Here is a 20,083-nt window from a genome sequence, read left to right as displayed (position 1 = left end):
AACAAAGCGGCTTTGGGACTAACACAGTAAACAGTTCCCTTAAAAGTTTGAAAAAACGCGTTTATTTTGAAATTATACGACCGACTTTCGAGTGCTCGCTATTTTTTTATCGTCTGGTGCCCAAGACCTGATACCCTCAGCAATTACTTAGTATAACGGGCTAGTACAAAACTGTCCCTCACGGTAGTGGGCCCTCCGGACGCAGATGGATAAAAAATAGCCAATATTTCACAAACTTGCATTTATATTATGATGGTGGACAATATTGTGGGGTAGCCGGCAACTTTGATCAAGTTAGTAGGCTCTAGGAATTTGACCAAACTTGCCCGGCTTCGGCTCTAGGTCCCTTTACAGCCTTTGCATATAGCAATTTGATTTTAAACTATGCAAACACCAATTATAAGCAGTGCTGCCAATTACAGAAAATCCCCTATTGCCTGGAAATTGAGGGTAGAAACAGGGAAAGTTCGTTCTCACACATAATCACAATGCAGAGTTAAAGTGTCGAATTAAAAGCCGTAGCAATAATAAGTTAATTTTGTATAAAACATTATTTTCATTCGGCAATTTCATTGCTGTTAATTTACATGGAATTATTCGCAAAAAAGCGGAGAATTCACTTCACGTGACCGACTCGGGAAATCAAGAATACTTTATTGGCAACACTTACAATGAGACAATATTGCGCTTTGTCAAACCTTACACTGTCAAAAATTGAAGTAAGGTTGACTGTTGGTTGAAGCAAGAAACTTAAAAAGTTCGTTTGATTCGATAAAAACTTTGTTTTTGATGGCGGTTTATATTTATAACATGTGTTCTTGTTCTAGTGTTGTTGCAATAAGCCGAAGAGAATACGTACATATTTAGTTACTAATATAAAACATAAACGTGTTTAACATGGCTAAATGGAAATTAACTCGACAAAATTTTGGAACTGAAGAGTTCACGGTCTCGGAAGGCGATAATGTAACCGTAGGCAGGGGAATAAATAATATTATAACTCTTTCAAGCGCAGTTATATCCAGGAATCACTGCGTTATACAAGTTCAAAATAATCGCGGAATCATTACAGACTTAAAGGTACTGACTTATAATTATGTTTATGTCTATAGGTTCTTCCAATGTTGAACTTACTCAGCGTTTTTAGGACGAACTTATGTCTTACACTAAAGATCCTGCCTGTCTCCACATATTTTATTTAGGGTATGATTTAAGCTGTCACCAATTTAATTCATTTTGTGTTTCTTAAATAATAGGGTTTGCCCTCAAAATAGTAGATTTGTCACCAAATGTAGTCACCAAACAATATAAAATCATTTCCACAATAAATTACCGAAAATCATGGAGATATGGGGTCAAGTACCAAATAAATGATTTTGTATGTATTATAATAGGTTTGTCCTAATAGTATTTAAGCAAACTAATTTAAAGAGATCACCAATAAATCATATATTATATCACTAGAAAATTTCATGAAGGTCTAAAAATGTAGGGTGGTCGTCATCATCATTTCAACCAAAAGAGTCTACTACTTAACTGGCCATGTGCCTCCCCCCAAGGGCTTTAGTTTCCACAGGTAGTATAAATATATTTAAATTAAATTTCTAGCTGAATAGTAAATAAAACAATTAATCAAAGTCAAAATAATCAATATTTATTGTTAAAAATCTCACTGCCCGCGCCCCGCATCGTATGATCGTACCTACAACCAACCTACAACCCATTCGTTGAGGCCCGAAAGCGCGCCAATTTGTCTCCCTTCCCTTCCTCTTCCCTTTGAACATATTTTTATTAAAATTATAAACTGATGTATTAAATTGGTAACGAATACATTATTTTAATAACTGAACGAAATAAAATGTAACTACTGTATTGGTGACAAAATAACAAATAAAAAGGAGTCGCAGTCAGGGATCGATTAATCGATTTATTTGGTGACAGATCTACCATTTTGAGCACCAAGCTATTATTTAAGTAATAAAACTATTATTATAAGAACGAAGTTTATATTCATGTAATGCACTACAATTTTATTGGTAATCCATCTCATATTTTACACATTATATTAACAATAATTTGCTAATTCATACCTGGGAACACTCTTTGTTTATCTGAGAACGAAAATATTTCGTGGCGATAGATCTATTTATTAGGTGATACAACTTGATGACAAATATAAATTTTGGTGACAAAAAATATAGTTCCCTTTTATTTAGGTCTCACTATAACATCCCATTTAATTACAGTCATGCTTTATTATCATATGAAAATAGTGTGTACTTAAATGGTTAAAACTGCTCATGGAAATGTTTTAAAACAAATAATGTGTCTCATACTTTTATTGGAAACCATAAATTTGTACATAATCTTGGTTAGTACAGATCAAAATGTTCAAAATTGATGAATGTGTGGTTATGTTCTCTTGAATTATGCCAATTTCATTATTTCAATGAATAAATTAGTATTAATACATGTAGAAAACTAAGAAAATGATATCACTTTTTTCTAAAAGGAGTAAATACATAATTATGACTGAAACACAAAAACAGGGTTATTATTTTGATCTGTTGTTTTGATTAAAATATTTACAAAGACAGCAGCAAATAAATAGATAAAATATATTTGTAATTGATTTAATGTTATCTCTAAAACCATGCACAATTTTTAAATTCAACCATACAGTTTCAAAAGACTGAAAAATTGATTATAACTTAGTAACTTTATTTTCTAGAGTTCAAATGGAGTATATGTTGGAACCACTAAGATACCGCCGAATACTCCATATGTCATACAAGATTCAGATATCATTGGTTTGGGCTGGACCGTTGGAGCTCCCCTTGTTAACATAAATGACAGTGAGAAATATGTCTTCAAATTTATCAAAGAAACTTGTTCATTACCTATTACAAATAAATTGAAATTTCAAAGTGAGAATGAACTTGATGAAATTGAATCTAAAATTGCAAAATTAGATGGAAATGAGAACAATATTCAGACTGCTCAGTCTAAAAACAATAAATCTCCGGTTCTAAATGCTAAAGCACCACTAAAGAGAAAGATAGATCAAATAAACGTGAAAGAAGAGCCCAAAAGTGGTGATGATAATATCGTGCATATTGTTTTATCTGACAGTGATAGTGAAACTCGTGCCAAACCACTTGAAACTGGGGCTAAGAAAACAAAACTTGAACCTATAAGTGAAGAACAGCTGAAACCATTACTAAAAGATATAGATATCAAGCATGAAAATGAAATGGAATTTGATGCATTTAATGTAAAACAAGAATATCTGGGATATGAAGAACCAATTTCAATTGATAGCGACAGTGATAGTGAATCTGAACAATGGTTGATGCGTCTTTCACAGAGCAGTCCTGGAAAGCCTTTCATGAAAATGGCAAAAAGCCCTAAAGTAGAAAATACTCAAGAAGACAGCTCTTACAGCCAACTGGATGATTTTGTTTGTATGAGTAATTTGGATTTTGAAGAAAATGATGATAAAGATGATGATGATTTCGTTGATGATTTAATTTCATTAAATTTGCGACCACCTGATGATGAAATTCATAAAGTACCTGATATAACAAAAGGTCGACAGGCTGAGGATAATGAATCTGAAGAATTGTTTGAAGATATAGTTTCTAACAAACAACCAGTAAAAGATAAGGATGAAATAGATGGATACAGTATGGAAGAGGTATTGAAAGAAGCAGATATGCTTTTAAAATCACCCACACGAGATTCAGTGAAGAAGGCACAATTAATAGAACCCATTGCTCATGGAACAAAACATAAATCAAACCAGATCAAAATAATAGAAAGTAAGTTATTTTAATTACATATTTTTTTCTTTTACACTATGTATAATGTACACCACTAATATTTTTTGGTATCTCCATCAGTCTGTTTTACAATTAAAATATCATATCTGGATGGTAATCCCATTATTTATAGTATATTAAAATACATTTCATAAGATCAAAATAAAATATTTTTTATTTAATTTTCAGTCAAACCAAAAAGTTCTTCTTCATCAAGGCATCATAAAGACAAATCTTCATCAAAACGACACATTTCCAACTCCCAAAAGGAAGAGCGTAAGAGAAAGCTGAAGGAAATAGCTTGCAAGGAGAAAGAAACTGAATCAATAGAGAATAGAGATTCTTCAACAAACAACAAACCAATCTCCACTAATGTGAAGATTACTACCACCAACCGTGGAGCATTCCTAACAGATGTCGCACAAGCTATTGTAAATCCAATAAAAAGAAAAGAACATGTTCCCAAAGGTAAACAAAAAGATGGAGAAACCTCGCCGCAATCAAAAGAGGTAAAAGGCAAAGAAGGTGATGTAAATGAAGATCTTGAAAACAAGAGAAAAGCGCCAGAGAAAACAATCAAAGACAAGGGTGAAAGTTCAAAGCATAAAAATCATAGTAAAGCCGAAAACATACAAGATAAAGTTACTCCAAAGCCTATGGAAACGGAAAAAAGGTTGCCCTTGAAAATTATAAAACCATTAACAGATGGTGAATATTTTTCTGGCAAGCCAGTGTCCAAAGTAGGTCCTCTGAAAAACGAACAACAGAAGAAGGTGGTGCGATTTTCAGAAGTACCACCGCAAGTCTTAGTGTTTGAAATAGAACCTGGCAACAGAATGAAGAAGACAAGTTTGGTGAAAACAATGGTCGACGTGCGTCAGGCGCCAGTGTTTTCATTAGAAAAATTGACGCTAATGAAAATATTACGATGGAATCCTCAGTGGTTTGAGGAACAATTAAATAATACTGAGCCTCCTCCCATACTAGGACATAATAATCCGCCGATGTCTGTTTTCCACTCGTTCGTGAATCATAATCAATATGTACAGTAAGTAATGATTCTATCTTATAAACTAGGAAGTGTGTAATACACTTAGTGAGTACTGTTACACCAACTAGTACCACTCTTTCCATATTCATCAGTATACACAAAACCTCTGACGCGTGAAACTTTGTTGGCCCCATAAATAATGTACATTAAAAACATTTCCCACTCAATAAGTCAAGATAAATTTGGCTCATTTTGCACAGTATCTTAAATGACATGTACTACGTGCTCCTACGCATTTGAAACATCCGATTTCATCACGATTGTATATAAACATACGATAAACTAAGCTAATACCGTCAATGGTAATCACTATGCACACTATATTGCTTAAACCATTTATTTAAGTACTAATAAAATTACATATTTCAGATTGATAGGAGATTTACTGCTAATGGAGATTTGGGAATACTTAACGTTAGCATATATGAAGATACGTAATCAGAACAACGGAATAGAATTGAGAATAGAGTCGCTGCCGCCTATACCTTCACACGAAAGATGCCTTGAATTATTTAGCCTTAGTGTTAATGGTAAGAAAAAATATATATCTTGATAAATGTTTAACACATTGTCAAGATATAGATATTTTTGACCAGAATCTCAGATAACAACTAACGTTGTATGAGTTAAAATCACATACAACAACATATCTACTATTCAATAAACGCAATGCCTTTATATTTAATACTTGAAAATGTTAACTAGTATTTTTCCATCACAATGTTTCATGGTTCAAATCTATTGCATTCAAATTTCATCTTTATTACCATACAATTAAGTTGCATTTCTACTATTCACCTAAAAATTCCATGTCGTATTTTTTGACTGCACTCAAAACACCTTTAGTCGTTTAAGAGTCTCTATAGATAGATTTCTCTTTTCAGTCTCTGTCCCTGAAAGGGGATCCAAAATGCTTCCTAGAGTAGGAGAAGTACTTCTGGTAAGTTTTGGTCCGGAACATGCCAAAAATCAACGGTTTTTCTACGTACACAATGTCAGATGTCTTCCATCACCTCCAAGTAAGTATATATTTCAAACTCAACTCAACTCAACTCAAAATCGTTTATTCAAATTAGGCTGATAAATCAGCACTTTTCGAACGTCAAAAACAAAAGACAGCCCCCAAAACGCCCGCCCTTCACCACTTCCTATGTGTTTTGCTGGGAAGAAGAAGTGGCGCAACAAACTCCCCAGCAACACACGTCTGTCTGTAAGGTTTGAAGAACCAGAATGTATACAAAACAAGTCAAATAAAAATATCATTATCACATGATAACCATTATATAAAATTAAGAAAGAAAAAAACAATACAAACTTAACACAAATAGGCTAGCACACAGATTTACTATTAAGTGTATCTAAAGCCTCCTGTTAATAAAATAAAAATGTATTTTTAATATAAGCATAAAATCGGCGTGCCCACCCACATGCGCAGATGGTTATGTTGTAGCTGTACAACACAAACAAGGTGTATACCTGCTAGGACTACAGTATTATTATTTTCTCCAAAATAAGCTAATAGAAAATCATACTATTATTAATAGTGTCAATAGCCACCAACACGACCTGGTACCGCCAGCAGCACCCGTTCACGAGTATAACGCGAGGATCAGCCATCGCCCCCTTCGCACATTTTTGAGGGAAGGGGACAACCCGACCCCCAACGCTACCGCTGGCCATACCGTCTAAGGGAGCATGACGTGCTTGCAGCTATTCAACGAAAGTAGAACATGTAAGAAGTACTGCAGTACTAGCAAGCCATAAAGCAACAACGCTAAGCAAAATTTAAATCTAACACAAGTTCCCAAAGTAAATAATAAAAAATAAAAAAAAAACAGAATTAATGTCTGAAGTAATGTCAATCAATGTAAAAAAAATAATAATAATAAGTTAATAATTTAGTTACAGTGATAACAAGAATGAGCTGCCTTGCGTTCAACTTAGCGACCAACTATTCCTATCATTTAAATAATCATTAATGCTATATTAAGCCTTCTTTGAAAGAATAGACTTTACTTGTAATTTAAATGCATGAAACGGTAAATGTAGTATAGTAAGTTCAACTCAGTCTTGCGCGCGGCCTTATGTGTGGGTAACCCTTGTACATATACAGTGACTTTGTGTGCGTGACAAGAGGTACAGTCGGGTACAAATACAGTTATTTAGGGGTTGTATACGGCTGTTTAAAGAAAAACAGTTATTACGTAATTTAATGTTTATATATTTATAATGATTCCGAATCGCTACTTGAAAAATCAAATGATGAATTTTCGGATTCGCTACTCTCCAAGGTGAATTATAAATTCTGACTCCATGTCAAAATGTCTATAGTATACTTCTTTTTTCTTTTGTACATGTCGACAAGTATTATACCACATCCCTTCATCAATTTGACTTAAACGTTCATTTATGAGTTTCATTATTTCCGTCTTATTTTGGTCGACATTATGCGAAGCAATATAATTTTTTAAAATTCCGCACACATTTTGTTTACATTATTATACTAGATTATACGTTTTTTTACATTCTTAGTCCACACTTTTATTTATTGTCCGCGTACCCCGAGCTAGAAAATATGTAAGGAGTATTTAATTCATCTTAGATATTTCACCTCATTTATTTCTTAGATACTGTCAATGTCAATTTGAAAAAACGTATGAGAAAATAATGAAAAACTGTAAAATGTAATAATAAAAAGCTTTGAATGTTGTTTCATTTTTTGAAACGCTACCTGACTCCTTAAACGTTTTCTCCGTGAAGAACTATAGTTCGGCCATTCAGAGAATGCGTTCCTGACACGTCGCGATTGAACTGACGACGTAATAACATTCATTGATTATTGATATAATAATGTTGTTTTAATGCTCCTCAATTGTTAAAACGGTAAACAACCAGCAAAAATATTTTTATCGTAACTGCAACGCCATTGCAAAGTTACGTCGTCAGTTCAATCGCGACGTGTCAGGAACGCATTCTCTGAATGGCCGAACTATAGACATTTTCGTAAACGACTGTACCCATAACAAAAGCGATAAGAACACGTCATGCTCGGACGACGTCACTGTCATACAAATGAAAGTTGTATATTTACAAGCCGACGCACACATAGGGCCGCGCGCAAATCTGAGTTGAACTATCTATAAAGTTAGAGGTAGTTTATTGTAAAAGCGGATAACGAGCCCCAAAAATGATCCATGAACCTTATGAAGTCTGTGGGTGGGTACACACAGTTTGTGCTTGTTTCTAGTGTCAATACTGTGAACATCGCTTTTTTTGGTGTACAAATGAATATTTTGCCTAATGTAAAGTATATTGGCATAGATAAATTGTGATGCCACAGTAAGAATGCCTATTTCTTTAAAGAGCTCTCTTAGCGAATGTCTACTACCTAACCGGTATATAGCACGAACAGCTCGTTTTTGTAATATAAATATGTTTTGAATATCAGCAGCTTTGCCCCACAGAAGAATACCGTAGGACATAACGCTGTGAAAGTAGCTAAAATAGACTACTCGAGCTGTTTCTACGTCAGTGAATTGTCTCACTTTTCTGACGGCGTACGCAGCTGAGCTAAGCCTTCCCGCGAGGCTAGCTATATGCGAGCCCCACTGAAGTCTGCTATCGACTGATATACCAAGAAATACTGTGGATTCGACAGTTTCTAGAACCTCGTTACTTAATATAATATTCGGGCCTAAGTTTTTCACGTTCGGTAGAGTAAATTTAAGGCATTTTGTTTTCTTCGCATTTAAGACCAAGTTATTAGTACTAAACCAGTGTGTAACCTACGAAAGTGCACTGTTTACGTCGTTAAATTGATCCCTATTTCTGTCGACTTTAAAAATAAGTGAAGTGTCATCTGCAAACAGTACAACGTCACAGATATTCTTCAGATGGTATGGTAGATCATTAATATATACCAGGAATAAGAACGGACCTAATATTGAGCCCTGTGGCACACCTAATTGGACTGATAAACCTGATGATTTGACGCCATTGACATCTACGCATTGCACTCTGTTATTTAAATATAAGTCTATTACGGTAAGAGCTTCATTTTGGACTCCGTAATAACGTAATTTACGTAGAAGCGTATCGTGGTGCACACAATAGAATGCTTTGGAGAGATCACAGAATACTCCAATGGCATTCTGAGAGTTTTCCCACGCATTAAAAATGTGTTTTAAAAGAGCTACACCAGCATCTGTTGTTGAACGACCTTTTGTAAAGCCATACTGTTCACTATGAAGGAGGCTATTAACATTGAAATATCTTTGTAACTGCTTGAGTACAAATTTTTCGAATATTTTACTAAAAGCGGGTAAGATGGATATGGGTCTAAAATTATTTACATCCTTCTTATCGCCTGATTTAAATAAGGGAATGACTTTACTTAGTTTCATTAGGTCAGGAAAAACTCCGGTTTCAATACATTTATTAAATGTGATAGCAAGATAAGGGGCAACAATGTCGATAATATTCTTTAATAGTTTAATGGAAATGCCCCAACCAAACCTTAGATAATAATCATCCAACCATTCCTAGGTCTATATTTGGATTCCTCTTGCATTGCCTGCTAAATAAGGGAGCTTTTAGAATAATATTCCAATAATATTTAATTGTTATTACTTAGCAATACAGCCTTATTCACCTGCTACTATCAATGACAATATTGCAATCATGAGATCCTTGTCAATCTCTACGTGTAAATAATTTCCTTTGTTTGTATCCTAACGGCTTCGGAACTACTGAATCGATATGAAAAATTCTTTCACTGTTGGGAAGCTATGTGTGATAATGATCACCGATTAACATTAACATTTTATCCGGTGGGTATGGGCAGTAGTTACCATGGGACTCGAGTGAAACCGTTGGTAAACAGCCAGTCTTTTATGTACCGCTATTTTGATAGCCCATGTTACTCGGGATAGTTGAGCCTTTAGGCTACAAAGAAACAAACACACCAAAATGTTTTCTCTTTTCTATATCAGTATAGATATAATAAAAGGTAATTGTTTTTCAGGTAACAGGCACGCATTTTACAGTATATCTCTACACGCTACCTACACTGATAAAATGCGTACATTAAAACCGGGAGAGTTAATGATAGGTAGAAACTTAGCTTACATCAATAAGGAGTTGCAGTTATTTGAAGCCATGGAATATCTGGCGGGATCGCCGCTCAGTGATGCTATACTCAGACCGGAGCCACACCATTTTGTAATGAGTCAGCAAGTTCAGTCTTTTGATATGCAATCGCAGGTTTGTGCTTTTTAATAGACAAATATAGGCAATGTGGAAATCACCCACTTTCTGATTGAACTACTTCCCATAACCGAATAAAAGCAGCTTATGTTTTATTCTGATGTATAAGCTATACTTACTGCAAAATTTCATCGAAATCCCTGAAGCAGTTTGCGCGTAAAGAAGTACAAACATACACCACACTGTAAAATTTTTGCCTTCATTCAGCGGCCTTTTCGTCTATTGCAGATGATTTATGTGGTGGTGTCTGTGATACACCGCCGTTCGTGACTGAACAGACCGACTACTACGATTATAAACTATGTATTAGAGTGTGATAAGAACGTAATACATATAACTGATTATTTCATATATTGCAGTGGACAAGAACGCTGAACCCTAGTCAGTTGACGGCGGTGAGTTCCTCCGTAGCGGCGGCATTGGGCGACAAACCCTCTATACAAATGGTTCAAGGCCCACCTGGCACCGGTATGTATTATATTGCACTTTTGATTGCAACCTATAACCACGAAACTCTGATTATTTTGAACTGGCTGTACTGTGTGAACCCCGCCAATAAATAGGCTATAGGTATTCTATTCTGATACTGTATGTTATGTAGTTCTATGAAAATAAGAAGTTTTTTCTTGAAAAATACAAACTTTCACGTTCATCATTATAATCGATTAGTGACATCGATTCTTTCTAATGTCCTCTATAGCACAAAATTATGTTAAAAAGTAACACTTATATTTTTGTACCCACAGGGAAATCAAGTGTGATATGCGCAATCGTGATGACTTACTTCTACAACGCGCAAGTGAAGAAACAACAGAACAGGGGTAAAATATTAATATGTGCGACGAGCAACGCCGCTGTCGACGGACTAGTCATTAGATTACTGAATCTCAGACAAAGTTTACCAAAGTGTAAGTAAATTTAATTATAAGGCACCATAGATGAACCTTAAATACTGATATTTTTCGTCGATTCAGGTTACTTATCTGTCAGCGCATCTTTATTACTTTTCTGTATAAAACTGCCGTATAACCAGGGCCTTAGAAAAACCTTTCATAGAACTTAGGCCCACCAAGTCAGCTTTCACTTACTACACAACAACCAAAAAGTAACGAAAAAACAAAACACGACCGCGAATGTGCGAATCAACAAATGACTGACTTCTGACGTGAGCATAAAATATTATTGTTTGTGTTACCAGCGGAAAGGTTCCGCATGGTCCGCGTGGGTCGAGAGGAAGCGATGCATCCCGAAGCCGCCAACATCAGCTCGCAACAACTGGCCAAGCGAGACCTTGGCAGAATCAACTCCGACCAGCCTCCCGCGCCCGCAGGACTTAACGAAGAGGTACCATACATTATTTAAAAAATGGAAATACTATTTACATCTCGAAATTTGAATAAGCTTCTAAAAGTAAAAAAAAAACTTGAAAACGACGAGAAAATTATCTCACTTAACACGTAATTATCAAGTCATAGAACCTTAACATATCACGAGGTACAACAGGAAATTATAATAGCCAAAATCAGCTACTTATCACCAAAAACTATATAGGAGAAAACTAAATATTCATAGTGACTTGAAAAATTCTTAAGTTGCAATTGTATTATTATTCTTACAGATTCTACACATAGAGGCAAAAATAAACATGTGGAAGACCCAAGCCCAGGACGCGAAGGACCAATCAAGAGTGGCGTACTGCCAGGGTCGGGTCGACGACCTCATGAAGAGAATGGCATTGGTACGTATATTTATTTGTATTTTGTTGCTTTATCTGTGTCAATAATTTCGTTAAAATGTTTTGCTCTTCTGTTCAGTATGCAAATCATGTAACCTACAGGCACTGTAGCTATACTGCAGGTTTTATGCACAACCTTCTATGCAAGTGCAATGGTTGAATTACAATTTAACATAAAGCTTTTTTGTACGTTAAAATAAGTGCGACCAATTGAAAGTAACTTCAGTGTGAATCATAATTTGCTCCATTGTCCTTCCTTTTCCCAAATACATAATTACCACTAGGTACAATAGTTAGTAGTACCAGGTTTAGATGTAGCTTTTGTCTTTCTGACTTATACAAGCCAGTTGGCTAGTAGGTAACAACACTTATTTGTTCATTGACTCGTGTGGGAAGAGCTGAATGTATAAGTTTCACGAAGTTGTTATAAGTTTGTAGGAGAAAACATAAGCAGTAACAAAACACACGTGTCTCAAATTTTTGCTGAACTAAAACACGATAAAAAAGTAATTACAGTGTAAACTCCATGTAACACCCCTCGATTTAATTACAAACACCCTAAAGCGTCGAAATCAAATGCCTTTTTGTTGGTTTAGCTTGTTTTCCATACACTGATACACTCTCGCCATTTTACGCCAACTCTTAGTAACGCTATAAAATGCACAGTCTCTTCATTGTAGTTATATAGAGTTCACACTTTATTTATATTTTTAATGACTATCATATGTATGTTTGTTTGTCCCAGCTCCGCACGGGCCCGGGCCGGGCGGGCGGCGCGGACGCGCTGCGGCCGGAGCAGCTGGCGCACACGGAGCGGCGCATCATCGAGGGCGCCGACATCGTCGTCACCACGCTCGCCAGCGCACAGAACTATAAGATGAAAGGGTCAGTACATGTTTAAAATTCCGACGAAATCCGTCGCCTAACGGGCCTCGAGCTAAAGGGGCCCCGAACCTAGGCTACCCTTTACACCTAAATTGAAAGCATTATTCGTTGTCTCTGGAATTTTGAAAGAAGTTTATCATTTTGTGGCCTCAAATGTCGTCGTCCCCCCTCCTCCTACCAAGACCCCGCTTTTCCCGCTGTCAAAGTATCTGCTGCTGTTATATGATCACCGATATGTTCTGTAAGCTTTGTATATGTACTGTAGGCTGAAGCGTCGCATAGCGCTGTGCATCATCGACGAGGCGGGGCAGGTGATGGAGCCGGAGACGCTGGTGCCGCTCACGCTGGACGTCACGCGCCTCACGCTCATCGGCGACCCGCAGCAGCTGCCCGGCTTCATCTGCTCACAGGTTAACTTACTAAAAAGACCGTTAACTTATGATCTAACTAATTAATGAATATTTATTTGCATAAGATTTGATACATAACTCTGTCTTTAACCAACTGATTACCTATTTTGTTTGAAATGGTATATTTCCCCATATAGTTTGTCATCCATATGATTCACGATATGATGATGAAAACCCTTAGAAAACAACTCTATATACTGTAGGAAAGCGGCATTACATTGATATTGATAATTTCCGTTGATAATTTAAAACCTCCTTTATATAAAGTAAGTGTTAAAACAGGAATAAATCACTTCAGAAATAGCATAACATTTCATTCATAATTTTACAAACATTTTTGTTCCAGCGAGCGAAAAGGCACGGTCTCAACGAGAGCCTGTTTTCTCGTCTAAGCTCATGTACTGAGCAGTGGCCTAGCGGTAGTCCTGTGGTACTACTGAATCAACAATATCGTATGCAGCCTGATATTGCCGACTATCCTAGTCGAGCCTTCTACGATGGCAGGATAATCAGTGTACCGCCAACTAGGCCGGATATCGATATACCTGCATACAATATTATTAGTATATCCAGTGGAGATAAAGGACAAGGTAAGAATAGCTGTTCTATTGATATAACATTGACTTAAGTTTTGTTTTCTTTCGCAGCTTGAACTTTCCCACTATTAGAGGGAAATGGGGAGTGTTTTGAAAAGTTGAAGCTGAAGTTAATTGTTTTAAATGACACATTTTGAAGTAGGCGTTCCGAGTTTCTCAGACTGGTATGAGTTGAAGGGTTATTTTAAAATAAACTAGTGTTCGTTATGTTCTCTATTTTGAAGTCCACCAACAATATGATCGTCAGTATTCTTAAAATTACTATTTACCTGAATTTTCACATCATACTTTAAAAGTTTATGTTGTCTGGACGTTTATGTGACCGGTGAAAATGAGCGCTAGTGTTAATTTAAGTACACGTGTCGTATGCGCAGGCTTGTCGGGCGCGAACGAGCTGGAGGCGTGGGGCGTGTCGCGGCTGGTGGCGGCGCTGCTGCCGCGCCTGCGCCCGCGCCGCCTGCGCCTCGCCGTCATCACGCCCTACAACGCGCACAAGGACCTCATCAAGAGACATCTGCGGACGCTGCAGCTGTCAGTTACACTCATACCCTAGTTATTTTATTTATTTAATTCGGGGTTTTTATCGGGTTATTCCCGTTCGGTAACACCCTTTCATCAACACTGTTGACGATCGGGAAAAAAAAGTTTCGTTCGTTCACAGAGTTGACGAACGCTGCTTATTATTTTAAGACTGCGTCGTGCAAAATAATACAAAACGGCCGTCACAGTTAAAGGGATATCACCAATACTATTATCAAAATTACCATAAAAAATATGTATTGAGCACCACAATGACTGTGTTTACAATTCATCGTTGGCAAAAATTATAATTATTGTCTAGTTAAAATAACAAAAATGTGTAAACATGGACAAAAATCTTAAAATAGCACGTTCGTATTTAGTTGAATTTTGATAGTAAACTGTTACATTTTTTCACAAACTTTAATGCATATCAATCTATAATAATCATACTACAATTTGTCGTTTTAAAATTTTCGAAAATGTAGCTTGGTTATTTTAGACATTATTTTGTTTAAAATTGGGCCGCTGCGCGCCCTGTTTTGAATCATACGCAACGTACACCGGCCGAAAGTTCAGTCGTCCACGAGAGCTCGGAGAGTGGTCACGTCTCATCGGGAAGCGACGCGCCGATAACGATACTTCGCGATCTATTGTGTACTTATACCTTGCCAAACGCAAACGCAAACTGTTGAATAAGGTAAGTCATATTTTTTGTTTTTTGAGTTGTTATTATATTGTGCATATCTATGTTTTATTTATACTATTCAAAGCATATTTTTGTAACATTTTTTAAAATGTTGTTTTAGTAAAATGGGAAAGCTTAAGGAAAAAAATTATAAGAAGAAAGTTGGCGCTAATTTACGAAAAAAAAAATGTTCTCGGAAAAAGTACGTATTTCTTTTTTTTTATAACGGATATAATCTTTTCTTCATTTTTTGTCAAATATTCGATATGGGTATCGTGTAATAGGTTTTTGGGGGTGGCGATTGCAAATCTGACATCAATTTTAAAATTCAAGATGGCGGATGCTAGTTTTTGTCAAATATTCGATATGGGTATCGTGTAATAGGTTCTTGGGGGCTATCAGGGAACCTAAATATATTCTTGATGCAATCAATCAAAAAGATAAACGAAAATTATCGTCATAAATCACATGAACACATTCTTAAATTATGCACCAACATTCGTAAGTTAAGTTCAGTCTTCAGTCCGAGATGCAAATGTGCATTTTTTTTGTATAACCTATCTTTGTGGTTGGAAATAACTATTATATTTTTTGAATGAGGTTGATACATTCTTGTGTCTTTTACAGTTTCTTTTTATGTATTCTCACACAAATTTTGGTCAGCTGATGACAAATTTGGAAAATCAACATTATTTTTTCTGAAATTTATTAATGCCTTTGATTTCTCAATTTTTATTAAAAAAAACTACAACTCTTCGGTACAACCTGTATAATAAATTAACCACGTTTCTGCGCTTTAAGTATGTTTTTGTAAAATTCTTATCAAGTTGTTTTACGTCAGGTTAAATTAAAGATTTTTTTATTACAGATTGGTTTTATTACAACAACCTACCCATATATCTTACCTACTTACTCACCTACCAAACCGTTCGTTCGTACGTTCAGCGGTTAAAGATCTACCCTTTTAAACTTGAATATAGTTATCGGCACGGCACGGTTCTCGGCGGAAGAGTGGGGATCGCTTTGCGCACTGTACACATAAGGCAATAAACCAATAAATCGCTTCTGCGCAGGTGAAGGTCATAGCCCAATATCCGTGCCGATAACTGTATCCTATTACAGTAACTTGGGAGGTGATTTTCGAAAAATCCAAAAACTTCGTCTTTTTTTCATCATATCATTCAAATCCGTTCAGTAGTTTTCGTGTGAAAGAGCAACAAAAATTCATCCAAACAAACTTTCACGTTCATAATATTAACAGGATTAGTTTTATTAATCGGATTTATGTACCTACACAGAACCGTCAAAATATTCATTATTCGTCTTTTCAATTCACTCAATACACTCAAAATTTAAAAACTAAGTTACACTCAGTCACTCAAATTCTAAAAATTCTGACTTACTCACTTCTGCCATGCAACGCAAGCGGCCACCGAGCGAACTTGTCGTTGTGTGCGTAACGACGCACACAACTAGTGCGCCGCAGTAAATACCTATTTTCCGCGCGCTGTGTTCGCTCGGCGCAGTCTTAATGTAAAATGGTTATTATGCACATGATAAGGCCACTTTTATTTTCTAGTTAATTGTGTTTTAAAAGATTATTATTTGAATAATGATAATTGATTTTGCTAATTTGCTTAGTCCTCATACTCTAGTTATCTGTCACAGTTTTACCCAAACTCTCGTGTAGCCAAATATGCCTCAATATCAGTGATAAAAAAAAAACGGTTGTCTGTAAAGTCGGTTTACTGACGATAGTCGAATGTGACAACGTCATAAGAAATTGATCGTCAGATGTCGAACGTTGCCGAACGTGGAGGCCGATCGTGCCTCTTTGTTGCTCGTTGCGTGCTCTCGCTTGCACTTCAAGCCTTAAACGGAACGCCTCAGAGCGAGGTAACGCCGCATGAGTCATGCTTTTTCGTGCGTGCAGCCGGCTTATATAGCCGGCGATTTATAAGACGTTGTCACGTCAAAAAGCAGTAATTGTTTACTACTATTTATTTATTCATTATTGTAATCTGCTGTTGTAGAGAGCCAGTTTCAAATCAATGTTTACCATGACTGAACGCGTTTTCTGGGAAATAAGACACTTCGCCACTACATATCATTTCAATTTATTCCGTATATTTCCCATGAAAGCTTTAGTCTTTGTTTTTCATTAACCAATAGAGTATTCTTTATTGCATAATATGGGATTAACTGGAACAGAAATTAAAATAATGGTGTTCTTATTGCTAAAATTATTTATTTGGATAGAATCTAACTAAAGATTCACTAAAGATTGAAACCATTTATTTATTTATGTTTACTTTTGTTGCAGCGGCGACAATCAGGTGGAGGTGAACACGGTGGACAGCTTCCAGGGGCAGGAGCGCGACGTGGTGGTGGTGTCGCTGGCGCGGAGCCAGGGCGTGGGCTTCCTGACGGACGCGGGCCGCATGAACGTCATGCTCACCCGCGCCAAGCACGCGCTGCTCGTCTGCCTCAACCCGCATGCGCTCATTGTGAGTCATCAATTATATTCTATACCAGCTTCCGCTCGCGCCTTCGCCCGCGTGGTGTATTGTTAAAAATAACCTATGTGTTAAGCCAAAGTATTACCAATCTACATACCAAATTTCAACCATATCGGTCCAGTCGTTTTTGCGTGAAAGAATAACAAACATACATCCATACATTTTCACCATAGACCAATCTTCTTACCAACTTTCACATTTTTAATATTAGTAGGATCTATAGTCTGCCATCTATACTTTTATTCTAATATTAAAAAGAGGAAACATGTTTTTTGTTTGTACGGTACCAGGATTAGCTAGCTAAACTACTAATCCGAATTGAAAACTATGCTCTTCCCGCGTAACATAAGCTGTATTTTATCCTGGTACTGGCAGTAATTCCCACGGGGCGTGGGTGAAATTGCGGGAAAACGGCTAGTAGGCTTTATTTTTTTTCCGGTTGCGGGAAGTGTAAAACCGCGAGATACAGCTAGGGGTTAAACGATGTAGCAAATCAACTGCTGTCCAATATATTATGCGATACGTCTTGTCTATGCTATATATTATTTTGGCTTAATTTCCTCAGTGTCACAATCCCAATGTGATAATACGATTACTATAGACAGCTTCAGCCCCAGATTCACTAAGAAGTAGTCTTTCTATGTCAAGAATTGCCAGTCCATTTATTACGATATTTTGACAAAGAAATTTTTTGTTATTTCAGAAAAACCATCAGTGGAGAACTCTAGTCGAAGATGCTCAACGAAGAAACCTGTATAGAGAACTACCAAATAAAATGTGCCAGCCAATAACAGCGGCACAGTTGCCCAGTGATAATATTTTGAGTTATATAACACATAAAACTCACCGTTAAATGTTTATCGTAAAAAATATAGCTTCATCAGTGATAAACTAAATTTTTAAGCAGCTGAATTTTTCCTGGACATGGTGAAACTTTTGTAGAAATATTCGCAAAATGCTTGTAACCAATGGTGAGCCTTTTCTGTAGTTTGTCGAATATGCTTTTTCAAAAGTAATCTGTAAAAGCAACCTAAAGTAGAAATAGATCAACAGTCACAGGAATACATTATGATGATGTTGGGGAAATAATGGGAAAAGCGATCATTGTAGCTTTTTTTTAACATTCTTTGTAAGCAAGTTGACACTGCCACGATCCTAGTTACTCTGCAAACAATGAATTATGTTGACGTGTTGTACAGTTTTATACTCTTGTATGTTTATGTATTGTTAAAGATTATTCATTATAGGATGGTATTTTTCTATAATACTATTAGTTAATAAGTTTGCGTATATGGATTATCTAATAGAAATTGAAAATTACCAATGGAATGAAATCATAAGCAGTGATTTCATTCGATTTCGTAAGACTGATACCTGGGAGGCCCAGTGTTTGTTATAATTTAAGTGTTGATTGGCAGTGCAAGTAATATATGAGCTTGGCATTTTATTAAACCGTATTTTTGCTATTGAAATGGTAGACGTAAAAATTTATATACCTACGTAAACGTTCAATCGAAAAGCCGTAAACATAAACCAACGCAACAAAGTTGCTCTAGCTAGACGCTTCATGTACGCGTCGCTTCTCATTGAACCAGCTCTAATATAAATCCGTATAAGCTGTTTATCCGGTCTAAATTCGAACAACCATTTGACGACCATATTAATAGGAGTTAAAGTATGAAATTGCCGATTTGTACTGAAAATCTAAATTGTATTTTTTTTTTAATTTTTAACAAACTTATTTAATCAAAATAGTTGCCATTATTATCTATACATTGTTGCCATCTAAAAGGAAGGTCATTTATGCCTTTACGATAGAACTCTGAGGATCTAGAATGCACAAACTGTGTGAAAGAATTCTGTTCTGCCTCCTGGGAAGTAAACTTCTTGTCATGCAGATAATTGTCCAAATCCCAAAAAAAAAAATGGTAGTCCGTTAGAGCAAGGTCTGGCGAATATGGAGGACGAATAGTTTCCAACTGCAGTTCCTGAAGAGTTAAAACGGTTTCCCTTGCTGTAAGAGGTCTCGCGTTATCATGGAGCAATAACGGTGAAGGTCGATTCATGAGTCGTGGCTGTTTTACTGCTAATTTTTTCAACATTATTTGATGTTCGGCTGGGTATCTGGGTAGTTTGACTAAGATCGGCTTTCACCGTCTCTCTTAATTCTTCGTTAATCATTTGTCAGGCGGTCTTCCTCGTGGCTCGTTCTTCAAGCCGAAGTTTCCACCAAGAAAGCGTTTCATCCAAAATCGCACGGTGCGTTCATTAGCAGACAGATCTTCAAATGCAGCATTGATATTGCGGGCTGTTTCTGGCGTTTACTTCCGCGTCGGAATTCATATTCAAAAATTACTCAAATTTTCGCAGTATCCATATTTCTTGTTTAATTTGAATAACAAAAAAATTAAAAAAAACCCCGACCCAAAAAAAGCACGCAATTATTATGACAAAAGGTTAAAAACGCTAAACCCTATAAAAAGCAAAAAATAACTTTTAACACTACGTAAGTACCAACTAAAGCATGTCAGACTAAACTAAATTTTGTCGTGTCGGGGGACCGCTCTAATTTATTAGCCTAACGTTAGAAGTAA

The 20,083-nt window shown here is 36.2% G+C and overlaps 1 protein-coding gene across 1 annotated transcript; it reads left to right on the top strand.

Annotated features, from left to right (window-relative positions):
• The first annotated feature begins 706 nt into the window (after positions 1–706).
• On the top strand, positions 707–19,402 carry LOC124634921 (probable helicase senataxin). The gene is made up of 17 exons (XM_047170606.1): positions 707–757; positions 828–1,080; positions 2,732–3,821; positions 4,011–4,869; positions 5,242–5,402; positions 5,757–5,891; positions 9,896–10,134; positions 10,497–10,605; positions 10,884–11,045; positions 11,336–11,481; positions 11,756–11,875; positions 12,618–12,757; positions 13,023–13,167; positions 13,514–13,757; positions 14,138–14,294; positions 17,294–17,477; positions 18,193–19,402. Exons 2-17 carry the CDS (start codon positions 898–900, stop codon positions 18,340–18,342), a joined length of 4,224 nt encoding a protein of 1,407 aa, XP_047026562.1. The 5' UTR covers positions 707–757; positions 828–897; the 3' UTR covers positions 18,343–19,402.
• Positions 19,403–20,083: the final 681 nt, after the last annotated feature.

The sequence above is a fragment of the Helicoverpa zea genome, chromosome 12, assembly GCF_022581195.2.
Source record: "Helicoverpa zea isolate HzStark_Cry1AcR chromosome 12, ilHelZeax1.1, whole genome shotgun sequence".
NCBI classification, from domain to species: Eukaryota; Metazoa; Arthropoda; class Insecta; order Lepidoptera; family Noctuidae; genus Helicoverpa; species Helicoverpa zea.
The sequence above is the reverse complement of the archived record's forward strand: the minus strand, read 5'-3'. Positions and strand labels throughout refer to the sequence as shown.

Coding starts and splice junctions, on each gene's coding strand:
- LOC124634921 (XM_047170606.1), top strand. CDS start 898: ATGGCTAAATGGAAATTAACTCGACAAAATTTTGGAACTGAAGAGTTC. Junction 10,606..10,883: donor TCAAGGCCCACCTGGCACCG/GTATGTATTATA, acceptor TTGTACCCACAG/GGAAATCAAGTGTGATATGC. Junction 12,758..13,022: donor CAGAACTATAAGATGAAAGG/GTCAGTACATGT, acceptor TATGTACTGTAG/GCTGAAGCGTCGCATAGCGC.